We start from the raw sequence: 14,818 nt of genomic DNA, 5'->3' as shown, positions 1-14,818 counted from the left end.
AAACAAATCATTGAAAAAAAACCCATTTTGAAAAAAGAAAAGAAAAAATAATAACTTCGGCCTGTTGAAACTAACAATTACTATGCTCTTTTGTTTGTTTCCTTCAGTGATCGGCCCAAAGATGGAACATACCTTTGATTTTCAGAACCTATCAAACATAACCAAAAGCTTCAATCTTGTTTTTTTTCAATAAAGAAACCCTAACAATAAAGAAACCCTTAAAATCCAAAAGCTTCTACGTACTGTTTTATTTCAAAATTACCCATACAATTTTTTTAAGACATTACATATTGTAAAATGGTAACTACTTTTATTTATTATTATAGATATTAGACCTGTCTTTTATTTTTTTTTCTTACCTATATATATAGGAGACCAGATTTGGGAAGATATAGTTTTGATTTTGTGAAAGATTTCAATATCAGCTTTGGGTATATACAAGCAAAAACAAGAGGATCGCGAAGATGGAACAGACAACTCTTCAGCCACAGTGCTCTTTGGGGTTATACACTTGCCTCAATTGGGAGAATCTTGAAAAATCAGCTCCTAAATTATCCTAAAATTTAAACTTATGTAGAGTTTGGGACAATTTATTGCTAGGAAACAAAAAGAAACTTGCAAACGAAGAGGTAAGAACCAGTCTAGACCAATTTGCACGTAAAATAGTCCCTTTTTTTTTTCATTTCTAGGGGCTATCTCAGAAAAAATTAATAACTGAAGGGGGATCAAAATTTAAGCTCAACTTGAGCAGTAAGAAACAATGCAACCTGAACAGCAAAGTTGTTCGAAAGAGTAAAACGAAAACTTGTGTGCTAGTGCTACCCTTCATTTGAAGACCTAGATGAGGATCTACAGCGATGAAACCGCTTGTTATTACCAACTAACCTAATTGTATTGCATGCCCATGAAACGCTAAACCTTTAAACCAAGAGAAAACGGATCTAAAACAAAATTTGGCATATCATCAGCATAAAAAGATTGAACTTGTCTTCCTCAACTTGTAAGTCCTACTCTATATGCCAGGTCATCAAACCTCCTCGAGGATTAGAATGCTTAGCAAACCAAAAAACAGGGGACCAGCAGCTCATATTCGTCATGAAGTTGCATAATGGTGATGTAGAACATACTTCACTACTTCATAAAAGGAAACCACAATCCCAACAGAAGGGCCAACACGGCCTACACGAGGACCAACTCCTGTAAAAAGTCCCCTCATCCCTCCATCCCTGTTCTAAACAAAATATAATTAGTAACAGCTCATTCCAAATTATACAAGCAGTTTTGACTCAAATCAATCAACATGATAGGTTCTCACATATAATGCAGCAAAACTAAAAGTAAAATCACAAACTCACAGCACAACCAAGCAACAAATAAAAACTAAGACTATGTTTGGATTGCTTTTTTAAAGGAAAGGAAAGGAAAGGAAAAGAAGAGTCCTAAATCGAAGAAGGAAAAGAAAAGGCAAGATTAAAACTTCGTTTGGTTAAAAAATATAAAGTAAATGGTACATTATGAACTTTTTCTATTATACCATTTTAAAATGTTTTTCATGAATAATAATATGATCAATTTAGCAATTAATTACAAAGCAAATTTTAGCAGTAAATATTATTACTATTAGTAACTTATCATTATTTTCTAACTAAAATACAATATTATTTATTGTTTAAAATTATAAATACTAAAATAACACATGCTCAATCGAAAAAACTATGTTTGAAGCAAAAAAATGATACACATAAAATATCCCAGAATCAATAGCAATAGCACTAAGTACCGCACGAATTGCAACACAATCTAGGGTTGAGAATGAAGAATCAGTCCTTGGAGAAACTCAAACCACTTTTGCACGCCCAATCATGTTCCATCAACAGCACAGGAAGATTTCCTTTTGGATATCTCCCATGAGGTTCTTTTTAAAAGAAAAAGAGGGAAGCTAAATTCTCAAAAAGAATGGGTTTCAAGAATGCTTAATGCCTTATTGTTCTCTTTGAGAACAAGGCATGGGTCATGGCACGCTAGGAGCAAAGCAATGGTCTTGAAAGAAAAGTAAAAAAGACAATAAGCATAAATAATCATTTCAAGCTTTTAAACAAATTAATTTTTCCTTACACTACCTTTTCCCCCAATTATGGTAATTAAAAAATGGAGGTTTTAAAGGAAAGGAAGGGATGTTAACCACCCCTGACCCGTCACCTAAATTTTTTTTAATTCAAGTGCAATCCTATCGGGGGAAAGGTTTCTCACCATCCTTAAATTTCTTTTCTTTTCCCCACCTTCCCCTCAATCCAAACATAATGGAACAAAGAAATATAATCAAGTTTGATTCCAATCCCCTCAACATATTACAGATATAATTGTTTCTCGTGCATACTGCTGCCTAAAAAAGCTTATGATTAGTCAAGGACATAGGGCAAATTTAAGGCTTGGGGATTTAGAAACATGCAATATGTACATGTACCATCTCCATCAAAGAAGCTTAATTCAATTTACAATTAGTGAGTATGAAATATACCTCCAAACTTCCATCAATGTCTGCCGTGTTGTCATTTGCAATGCCCTCACAGGGTCCTTCTGAAAATTAAGACAAGGATGGCACATTAGAAAATGGTATTGACTTAAAACAGCATTTACACTAAGTTTAGTTCATTTTCAAATTCTAAACCATTTCTGGGGATAAACTAAAGCCCCTCAGTAAATACCAAAAGTAACTACTACTTAAGTAATACATATAACATAGATAGAAGTCAACAAACACGCAGCAACATTACGAATCATCAATTAGGTTTTGAAGGAGATAAACCTCTATCTGCCTTCGAGTTTTAGCAACATCCAAAGGACAGGTAGCAGCACCAGCAAGGCTTCCAGCAACAAACCCAGCGGAAAAGTTTGCCCCAAGGATAGTAGCTACATTGGGTTCTTCACCCACCAAATCCAGAAGTCTTCTCCTAATCTGCATAAATAGATATAATAACAAAACAATTCAGTTGCTGGCATGTGTAATGTGTTCTCTCAAAAAATCCCAATGTTTTACTAAAAACTATATTGGTTGTGGTGGAAAGGGAGTGGACAACTATAGGAGTTCTAACAAATAGGAACTCACAGGTTCAAGAGTCGACCAACAAATTCCAGAGAACGGGACATCACGAGCAAGCTGTGCTCCCATACCTGTCCATAAGACTCGATAACCTTGCACTGTCGAGGGAAACATGAGAAAATAAGGATTAATCTTCTGTTCTCAGTGGTGATGAATCAGAATTACTTCCTTCTAGGGATTCTGTTTTTTGAGTACAGCAAAAATATCATATTTATTTTTAGTAAAATAACTGGTTTAGCTAATTTCTGCAGTGATCATTTAGCATGAAACAATAATTCTAATAAAATGACAAGGAAAAATATCAATTGTTTATTAATTTGATTTAACCAAACATAGTCAAAGCATAAATATTTCATATTCCCAAAATTGATCACAGAAGAAAAAAGCCATAATGTTGGCATGTTAAAAATTTACACAAGAATGTATTAGTCTAGACAATATACATATCATACTCAACTCAGATTTCATGAAAAGCTTGCTTCTAAAGAAGCTAAAGTCCAACTATAAAATTAAAGCTTATACATTATACATCAGTTTCTCAGTTTGCTGTAAACTCTGACATCTCAAAGTGATGAGTTAGAGAAATGTAAGTCTACATTGTAAACATCTTATATTTAATAACTTTCAATAACCCATGTCAATTGCAACCAATGGGTCACGAAACCTCAAATAGAAATGAGTAGGTCATCATATGAGGTAATTAGTTCGTATCAATGATAGATTTATTTACTTTTAAGATGTTTAGTACATAGAAAGTAAAAAGACAAGAAACAAAAAAAAAATATATCCCCAAAAGGTTGAAGCATTTAAAATGTTGAAAAAGTAACAGTAACCAAAAACAGGTGGAGATTAACTTACAACTGCTTTGAGGGTTTGTGCCCTTGACATTGGATACAACTCCTAGAAGGGTACTAAAAACTCCTGGAGGCTTCTTTCCGGTTTGAGTGTCCTTAAATGCCTGTGATTGAACAGAAAACTGAAAAGGATTAGAAGATAAGATCAAAAACGCATCTATGACATTTAAAAACTTACTTACAATTCTTTTAGAGACAATGAATAGAGAAATATCAAATTTTAAAATGAAAGAGAAGAAACCTATTTTGATCAAAAGGGAAAAACATAACTACAATTTTTTTAGAGACAATGAATAGAGAAATATCAAATTTTAAAATGAAAAGAGAAGAAACCTATTTTGATCAAAAGGGAAAAAAAATAACATAGCATATACCGAGACAGTCGGTTCTACCACAATAATAAAAATTACATGGACCACTATTTGAATTAATATCAAAATTACCTGCATGCGTGTTCTAGCAAGTTCAATAGGGTAGCATGTAGCACAAGCTAATGACCTTGCCAAAGAGCCAGAAACCAAAGGAACATATGGTGTTAAACCAGGCATATACTGCGCTGTGAGCCCGTCCATCCAGTTGCGGAATATGTCATAGCAAGGTAAATAGATTCCCACCTGTATACCAAATGTGAGTGACCATCACAAAAGCTTTATTAATATTTAGTACCAGATGCCTGTATCCAAAAATACTTACACTGACTGCTAAAAGGATCACTAGTCAAAAGGGGGGAACTCACCGTTGGGACAGCCAAAGCCAGACCTGCATTAGTTCCTCTCCATAACCTAGAAAATCCCTCCTGCAGAACATTCCTATGAGGTGATTGAAAATGGTAGAAAACACAAACAAGGAACATAAAAAAAACCACAATTGGTAACATGTATTTTGAATGTAAAACACTGCCCAGTTTAGGTTATTACAACAATCTTATCTACAAGCTACAAGACGACTGCATTGCAGCACCAACCTGGCGTATTATCTTGTTGAAGACATCTAATGTTCCTTTGTACTGAAAACAATCAGGAGGACAAATTGCTACAGTGCCATGGACTCCGGCGCGTGTGCATGATGGTGAACATCTTAAATCAGCAAACATCTATAATCCAAAACATCCAGAGATGTCAAAATTAAGCACGCTAGCCCCGCAGACAAAGAGATTAAAACACACAACATAAAAATTCCTTTTGGGAAAAATTAGAAGTGAGGGAAAAAGCATTGCAATTTTACCGTGTTTGGTCCAAAATATGCCATTCGACTAATAAGATTACTCAGCGGATGCGAGTAAGGTACTCCGGCAGCCTGAGCTTGCAACCTCGTCTGTTAATTACAAGAAAAAAAAATATTAGCAGCGCTTTAGCAATGAAAGCACATTTAAACAAGAAAGAAACAATCGATACAATGAAAATTCAAATACCAAACACTCAGGTAACGGACAAGTAAAATATTCATTAAAAAAAAAAAGAACTGTGTTTGTTATAATTACCTTGACAACATCAAGAGGATTAACGATGATGGCGGATAAAAAGGCGGCACCGGCAGCAGAGAAAGCTCGCTCTCCAATCCCTAGATTCGAATCGGACGCATTGTTATTGTGCTGGTCCTGAGGAGCACATAATTCGCTCCCATCTTTATCGGTTATCATTGGTTCCGTGATCGACAAATCGTGACCGTTGATTTCAACTCTTGAAGATTTCTCTGAACTCATCCATGGATTCTGTGTTCGTCGCTCTGTTTCCGCCATCTTTACTTTTTTTTTTTTTTGTTCTTCTCTCTAGAAAATCAATCGAAAATAAGTGTGAAAATAGAATCAAAGACGGATTGATTCCGAGATAATCGCATTTTAGGACTTTTTTATTGACTTTTTGAGGAAAAAAGGGGAATCCAAGCGATTTTCCAAGTTACTTGGGGAAGAGGGAAATAAAAAGATTAAAAAAGGAGTGAAAAATGCTTACCAGAACAAAAGCGAGAGACGCACAACACCCTCTAACCTTAGGCCACGTTTGGGAGTTTTTTCGAAAACGACTCTATTTTTTGGATGGATGACAAAAGCAACAGTACTTTTTATCTGATTTTGATTAGAAAGGAAGGGAAGTTCTACTCCCAGTTATTTGGTCCAACCACTGGTGAAGTGGGTAGTAGAAGTAGGGGAGTACGTTAGTGAAAATAGAACTGGCCAAGTCCCTCGAAAAATGAATGGAGACACAAACAGGACCTTATATTTATGTTGATGAAAGTTTTTGCCGTTAGGTATTCTAGGGCTTTCTACATGGCGCTTGAAAAGAGGCATGGCTCGCGGAAAGTCAAGCACTCCAAGTCTAAAACGGCGCGGTAAAACCCTAAACATAGCATCACTGAAAATCGGAATGATATAATATCCACGTCTAATAACTAATTATTGGACTGAAACTTTATAAGAATTTTTTATAGATTTTTTTTTTCAAATAAATTTTATAAGAGCTTGTTGTCCAAGCTAACAATATTTCATGGTGAACTCAGTTAAAAAAATCTTGACATCAACGGTAGTAGGTCATTTTTAATGTATAAAATTATTAATAGAACAGGATAATAATTATTTTATATCATATTTAATTTAAATTTTAAAAAATAAAAATTATAAGAAAGATTAATATTTTTTTGATATAAAATTATTTAATTTTCTCTAAATAAAAATAATTATTTTTAATTTATAGAATTAAATTTACATATTTAATTATATTTTTAAAAATTATATCAATAATTTAAATTGTATAAATTTTAAGGAAAGATAATTTTGAAAAAAAAAAATTTTTTTCTTATTTTAATGATTGCATATATCAAATATAAAATAAAATAATATTATTTAATCTAATCATATTCATAATATCATTTTATCTTATCTTATTATAATTTTACATATCAAACATAACTTTAATTCGTTAATTTGTTGCATAAAAAATAAAAAATATTTAAATATTCAATAAAAAATAATTTAAATAGTATAAATAAAAAATAAAAAATAAAGAATTCTTAAACTCTAACCACCGATATTTTTTTAAAACCAAAAAATAATTTCATTTCATCTCATTTTCTCAATTACACATATAAGCTTCGCTACTTAGCACACGTTAAATCTCATTTACGTTGATCAGTTATGCTTCAACATGAATACACTTACGGTTAAAATAAGCTCTTTAATTGTCATAATTGATGGCTTGATGGTATGTTTCAATTTTGAGGTTAATTTTATCATTCAATTAGCCACTTATAAAATTTTTTTTATTTTGGGATTTTTTTAAAATTAAAATTAAAATAAATAAAGAAAAAAATAAAAAGAAAAGGAAAACCATACATTTTTTATTTATTTTTAAAAAATATATTTTACAAAAAAAGCTACAAAAAAGAAAAAAAAAGAAAAGAAAAAATAATTAAGAATTTTTTTATTTTCCTTCTTTTAATTTTTCCTTTAATTTTTTATAAACAATAAAAAATAAAATATCAATAATCAATAATTACCAATGAATTAATCATGAATAACAATAATAATAATTATTATTATTATTATAATTGTCCTTAAGTATAGACAATTCCAATTAAAGTGCTCAATTGATTGTGGAAAGAAATAAAGATTCTGTTTATTCGTAAAAAATGATTTTTAAAAAATATTTATATTTTTCGAATTCAAAGAGATTTTTTGTTGTTTGGATGAGTTAATAAAAAATGTTTTTCATCGATTGGTTATTTTTTGAAAATTTTGTGTTTTATTTCAAATAATATTAATATAATTATTAAAATATTAAAAATTATTTATTATTAAAATATATTGAAATTATTTATTATTAAAATAATTAATATTAAAAAATAATTATATTTTAATAATAATATTTAATATTAAAATATTATTTTAATACAAAAATACTTAAAACAAAATTATTTATTATTCTTTATATTGTTTATTACTATATTATAATATTATTATTAAAATATAATTATTTTTTAATATTAATTATTTTAATAATAAATAATTTCAATATATTTTAATAATATTTATTAATATAATATTATTTATGAATATATTGTAATATTATTTATTTATATAATATTATTTATAAGTAAAATTATACTAAAAAATATTGATAAATAATTATACTTATACACAACTTTTTTTTTGAAAAATATCTTCACTTTTTCAAATTCATAAGATAATTTTTTAAAAAATGACATCATTTTCTATTAATTAAGAAGTCATTTTTCGTTGATTAGCCAATTTTCAGCCAAACAAATACTTAAAAATATGAAAATCATTTTTCAAAAGTTATTTTTTTGCTAAACAAATGCTCCAAAGGATCAAAACGTAAAAGTTTTTATTTATTATCTATAATAAATAAGAGATTAAAGTTTTAATAATAATAATATAAAGTACATAAAATAAAAAACTACAAATATTTCATTAAAAATTATAAATTCTATATTATTTTAATTTTCTTTTTCTTCACAAAAAAATTATAATATAGGATAAATTAAAGAAATCATACGATCAAATAATTAAAAAAAAAGCATAATATCCTAAAAACAATACAAAAAGCCAATAAGAAAAATAATAACCACGAAATATTAAATTTATATTTTTTAAACTTTTATTTTTTTAATATTTCATGTGTATTGAATTTTATTTATTATTTTTATATTAATATATTAAAATTAAAAAATAACAAAAAATCTCAATCCAAGGTAATGAAGGCCAAATTCTAGTTTAAATAAAATAAAGATTTCACTACTTTGAATATAGAGAATTTGAACAAGTTTGACAACCAAGAAATATATGGAGTTACCAAATCAAACACGCGTCTTTGATTTTTGTTTTTAAAAGTGAATGCAGAAACTGGAAGTTTTGCAATCTTATGTATTATTATATTAGAAATTTGATAAAGTTTATCACATAAATATTTATATGAATAATTTTTTTAAATAACATGTAGGATAATTTTTTAAAGAATATAATTTATTTTAAAAAATAGATAATTTTAAATTTATTTAAATATTAAAATTATTCAAATTATAATTGTAAAATCAATCTTAATTTAGAGATTTTTTTAAATTAAAATTTTAAAATATGAATTTTATTAGAATAGTTTTAATATTTTACTAGATAATTCTATTTTCTAAATTATTTAATTATAAAAATCTTTTAGCATGTTTTAAAACTATAAAAACTAAATTTATTCGAGCCTTTCAAAAATTAATTATGATAATGTTTGGTACAAAATGATCATTTTAAAAATTATGGTGATCCATATACATGGTAATTAGATCACTAACTTGTTGATCTTATGTGCCAGTACTTTTGGATCATTGAAAGTAATCAAATTATTATCTTAGAAAATGATATAATTTTTATACAAAAATCTGAGAAATTTTTATCACCAATGTGAATTGATTTATAAAATTAACAATAATCAATTTTATCCATTTAATATGCAAATTAAAAAGTTTATTATATTTTAAAATTATAATTATTTTATATTATAAATTTTTATATTTTTCAACTAATATCCATTATAACAAGTTCAAAATAATTTACGTATTTTTATTTTAAAAATATTTTATATATAATATAATTTTTTTAATTATGAATTTAATATATGGGTTTTATTTTCTACTTTAAATATTTTTATATAATTTATATTATAAAAAATCAATTTACCTATCAATAAATATATTTATTAATTTAATAATTTAATTTACGTATTTTTATTTTAAAAATATTTTATATATAATATAATTTTTTTAATTATGAATTTAATATATGGGTTTTATTTTCTACTTTAAATATTTTTATATAATTTATATTATAAAAAATCAATTTACCTATCAATAAATATATTTATTAATTTAATAATTTAATTATATTTTATTATCAAGTAAATATTATTAATATTTTAGAAATTATTATCTTTAAATACCATAAAATTATTAATTTATGTAATTATTACAACATACATTATTATTTTGGTACTTTCAATAATCTTTAATTCTTAAAAATTAATTATTGTTAACAAAATAAAATTATTTTAAATTACGAGTGTTAAGATCACTTTAATAATAAGATCATCTAATAATTATATTATTATGGTGATCTTACAAAAGATGCCAAACACTAACTATATTCGTTTATCTTAATTTGTGTTAAACAAAAATTATCTTTTCAAAAAATTACATAAAATATTAAAATTTCAAATAATCTTTTCATATTAAATCTCTAAATAGTAGGACATATATCCCTCTCAACTCTCTAACTATCAATTTTATATCTAAAAAATAGGTAAAAATTTTGATTAAATTTTTATCACTTATTATATCTTTTTATTTTTTTAAATATTAATATGAAAAATATCTATACAATCTTGAATGTCATTCAAGAGTTATTCTATAAATTAAAATCTATAAATGTAATGTACTGTATCATTTTTTTTTTTAGTTTGTAAACTTTTGGAATTCTATTGCTATTGCAATTTATTTTTTCGATTTGCATTTTTTTTCCAAGTCATATTCTATTTGTATTGCTTATGAAAATTTAATATTTTTTCACTTTATATTTTCACACATCTCCTAATAATTTTTTTATATTTTTTATAATAATTTAAACAAAATTACAAAAATGAAAGTATATTTTTATATCTTTTATTATTTAATTCATAATTCGGTAATATATATGTTTTTGTTTTTTTAAGAAAAATATATAATTTATTTTTATTTGATATAAAATTTAAGTGTATAAATATTATTGGAAATAAAGATAATGCAAAGTGAAAGCATATTATTTTCTTTTTAATTTTTTAAAAAATTTAATTTTTATGATAAATTAGTCAAATATAATATTTTTATATATTTTAAATTTTAAATTTTAAATATAATTTTAAAAATATTAATATATATAATAAGTAAAATTATTTAATATATAGCATCGATTATATTCTAGTTAACCCATATATTTTTGCAACCACAAATACTATGTAAACGTGATGACTTTCTCTTACTAACAGTGACTTTAAAAGTAAAAAAAAAAAAAATGGAAGGTTTGAGAAATTAAAACATTCTTCCAAAATTTTTAATGAACAAAAGTCGGTTGTTATATTTTTTTCCTTCTAATAGTTTCGGGACCTCTAGATAAATTTTAAATATTTTAAAACTAAAATGGGAAAGATATCATTAATTTTTTTAATTAGGTGTGATTGATCATTTAAAAAAATTATTTTCTTCATAAAATTTTAAAATTAATTAAAATTTATTAAAAAGATAATTTTTTATTTAATTTATGAAAATAAATTTAGATTTGAGAGTACGATTACGTGTGAAAAAATTTAGTACCTCACGATACCCATTTTAAAAACTATAACCATTAATCACATGTTATCTTTTAGTATTAATATAAGTGGTTTTAATTTTAATATTTAAAATAATTCCCTTAACTTTGTTTGTTTTTGCAAAAATCTTTTCAAAACCTATTATTTAAGAATAAAATGAAAGTTTTTAGTTTAGAATCATTTCTTAAATTTTACTTGAGATTCTCGTAATAATTCTCAAAATCTGGCATAGTATTTATTTATAATAATAATTATTGAGAATCCTTCAAATATTTAGATAGGACATTCAAATTTATTTTTACTTAGAAATATTAGCCTTTATTTTTTAAAAAAAATTTTTTATTTTGATCACTTCAATTTTATTATCAACAAATACCATGCATATGATACAATATATAATAAATGATACAAATAGAAAGAAAATGACACAATGCAAACAATCAATTTTATTTAATTAAATACTCAAATTAGGATCAAACGTTTGGATAGTTGTTCAATTCAGAACTAAACGTTTTTATTTGTACAAATAAGGATCAAATATTATCGACTTATAATAATGTAAGATTTATTTCAATGGTAAAAAAGATATGCATGTTACGCATCGTTATAACATATAAAAAGAATAAGAAACAACAAATTAGGTAAGTTCATGCTAATTTGAATTTTTTTATTACAATTCTAAAAAAAAAAAAAGAAATGAAAAGTTTTTAGCAAAAAAAATTTAAGTTTAACCCAAATAAAAAAAAAAACTAAAAAATCTCAAACCTAAAACAGATTGTCCTTAACCCTACTCACCCAAACAAGTTATTTCAATCACTGATTCAATTTCATTTGTTAATTTCTATAAGATAAGTATTTTTTTTAAACCCTATTTTAGGTTAACCAATATTCGGTTTAAATCGATTACGCTTTAGGAATTGATTCTTTTTAAGGATCAATCATCTGAGTTTAGAAAATTTGAAAGGTTAGTTGTTTTTTTTTGTTAAATTTGTGTAAGGTGAATAATATGTACATATATTTTGGGTTCTATTGTTTTTCATAGATAACCATTTTGTGGTCGAGGGTTTTTTGTTATTCTTTAAAGTTAGGAATATTTTGATTTAAGGTTTTTTGCAATTTTTATTCTTAAGCATATTCTGATTTATGGTTTTCTGTTGTTGTTCTTAATTGCTCAAATTTATAATTAAAGTTTTATGTTGTTGTACTTAATTGCTCAAATTTATATTTGAAGTTTTCTACTGTTGTTCGTAATTACTCCAAATTATAGTTATGGTTTTCTATTGTTGTTCTTAATTGCTCAAAATTATAGTTAGAGTTTTCTGCTGTTTAAGCATATTTTGTTTAGACATAATTGTTTATATAGCCTTTTGATTATAGCCTCCATTAATGTTAGTATAAGTGATCACCCATCACTATTATCTTAATTTATTACATAAAGGAAGCTAATTAATCAATATAAAAAATAACTATTATTTCATAAAAATAAATAAAAAAATAACAATTCATGGCAGCTAAGATTATAAATAAGGTTAAGTGTGAAAGGTAATCAAGTTTAAGTATAATCATGATCACAATCTCAAATCCACTTTATAAATTATCTTGCCAAAAACATTACCAAATAACATCAAGTCAATCATGTGAATTCTAATTCTAAGAACAAAATAATATAAAAAAAATATACTAAACTTTTGAGCCAGAATGTGTACATAAAAGACCTATTGTAAAAGAAAATTGTATTTCAAAGAAAGACCATTGGTTATAACAAAGTAAAAGCTTATAATAGAAATTCTATAACAAAGTAAAAGATTATAACAAAATTAGATAACAATGACATGTAACTTAAACTAACTGTAATTTTCATTATCAGGGATTTAAGGATTCTTATAAGACTTATAACATAATTTTTTGTTAGAATGATTCTTATAGCACTTATCAACTATTGTTGCTAGAATTTAGGGCTTATTACGATAGAATTTAATTTTTTTGGTTTTGCAGTATAAGTTTTAACTATTGTATTTTATGATTTCACTATGTTGAAACTTTTGTTGGTAATGATCGTAACCTAATGTATATAAATAAGATAGTAAAGGAATTAAGAGTTGATCTTGATAAGATATCTTACTTTGAGTTGTTAGACATTTGTAATGAGGCTGGGTATATGAATATATAGTGAGATATTGTATTAAAACCTAAAAAAACACTAGCTGATGGCCTGATGGTAGTAAATGATGATATAAGCACTCTTGATATGATTAGGTACATGGTAGATCTTGGTGTAGTTGATGTGTATATAGTACATGGTATAGATAAAGCTATTTTAGCTCCTGAACTGTTAACAGGACCTAAAGTAAAAGATGTAGTTGAAGTAGTAGAGAATGAAATGGTAGAAAATCAACATGTAGCTGGTGCAATAAGGAATGAAAGGGTAAAAAATCTAAATGTAGGTGAGGCAATAGGGAATGAAAGGATAGGAATTGATGAGGTGGTTGAGGAAGCAAGGGTAAATAATAAAGATGTAGTTGAGACGACCAGGGTAGGAATTGAAAATGATGTTGAGGTAACAGAGGTAGGAAATAAAGATGTGGCTAGGGTAGAAGTTGAAGTTATAGCTAATAGAAATAGTAGTGAAGGGGATAACCCTAGGATGGAACTAGCTTTAACCTCACAAGTCAATGAAGATGTTAATGACAAATATTGGAGTGAGATTATGACTCTAATGAGTATGGTGAGCCTGTCAATAATGAGGATGAAATGGTTTATGCTGTTACTAGGATAAGAAGTAAGTTTTTAATATATGATCTTAATGCAAAACTCCTTACATTGAGTTAGATATGTTATTAAGAATTCAAAATAATTTAAGCACGTTGTGTATTTACTATCTATTAGGACAAATAGGGGTATCATTTGGGCAAAGAATCATAAAAATTTTGTTAGAGGTAAGTGTGCAGCAAAACAATATCCTTAGGTAATTTATGCAACATATGACAGAAAGTTCCAATATATGATCTTAATGCAAAAACTCCTTACATTAAGTTAGATATGTTGTTAAGAATTCAAAACAATTTAAACGTGTTGTGTCCTTACTGTCTATTAGGACAAATAGGGGTATCATTTGGGCAAAGAATCATAAGAATTTTGTTAGAGGTAAGTGTGCAGCAAAACAATATCCTTGGCTAATTTATGCAACATATGACAAAAAGTTACAATCATTTCAAGTGAAGACTTACAATAACAATTATGAACCCAAGGATGAGTCAAGCTATTTTGGTTGAATTATACACAAACAAATTTATGGAGGATCATTTTATTAAGAATGTAGAAAAGGTAAGAGTTAGTTAAGAGAGAATTTGATACAGAGGTGAATATTAGCATGATAAGAAAGGCTAAAAAAGATGTGGCTGATAAAGTTATTATCAATTTATAAAGATGAGTTTGGACTTTTATGGGATTATGCTGATGTGATCAAAGAAACTAATAAAGATAACATAGTGAAAATGTAAGTTCAATGGCCATTGCCAAGTTCTTTA

At 26.3% G+C, this 14,818-nt stretch overlaps 1 protein-coding gene across 3 annotated transcripts; it reads right to left on the bottom strand.

The window, feature by feature from the left end:
• Positions 1 to 650: 650 nt before the first annotated feature.
• Positions 651 to 6,135, bottom strand: LOC111289374 (mitochondrial carrier protein MTM1-like). Of its 3 annotated transcripts, none has more exons than XM_022880365.2 (11): positions 5,904 to 6,135; positions 5,435 to 5,722; positions 5,179 to 5,268; positions 4,919 to 5,047; positions 4,691 to 4,750; positions 4,398 to 4,568; positions 3,959 to 4,058; positions 3,107 to 3,198; positions 2,807 to 2,956; positions 2,519 to 2,577; positions 651 to 1,226 (listed from the first exon to the last, which is right to left on the bottom strand). In XM_022880365.2, the coding sequence occupies exons 2-11, from the start codon at positions 5,690 to 5,692 to the stop codon at positions 1,094 to 1,096; spliced, it is 1,242 nt and encodes a 413-aa protein (XP_022736100.1). In that variant the 5' UTR covers positions 5,693 to 5,722; positions 5,904 to 6,135; the 3' UTR covers positions 651 to 1,093. The 3 variants fall into 3 exon arrangements, with proteins under 3 accessions (XP_022736100.1, XP_022736101.1, XP_022736098.1); XM_022880366.2 differs by having other exon boundaries at positions 651 to 1,231; positions 5,904 to 6,043; XM_022880363.2 differs by lacking the exon at positions 5,904 to 6,135 and having other exon boundaries at positions 5,435 to 5,846.
• Between the last annotated feature and the right edge of the window lie 8,683 nt (positions 6,136 to 14,818).

This window comes from Durio zibethinus, chromosome 11 (genome assembly GCF_047325235.1).
Source record: "Durio zibethinus cultivar Kanyao isolate XHJ-2024 chromosome 11, ASM4732523v1, whole genome shotgun sequence".
NCBI classification, from domain to species: domain Eukaryota; kingdom Viridiplantae; phylum Streptophyta; class Magnoliopsida; order Malvales; family Malvaceae; genus Durio; species Durio zibethinus.
Note: the sequence above shows the minus strand (reverse complement) of the source record. Positions and strands in the feature narration are given on the sequence as shown.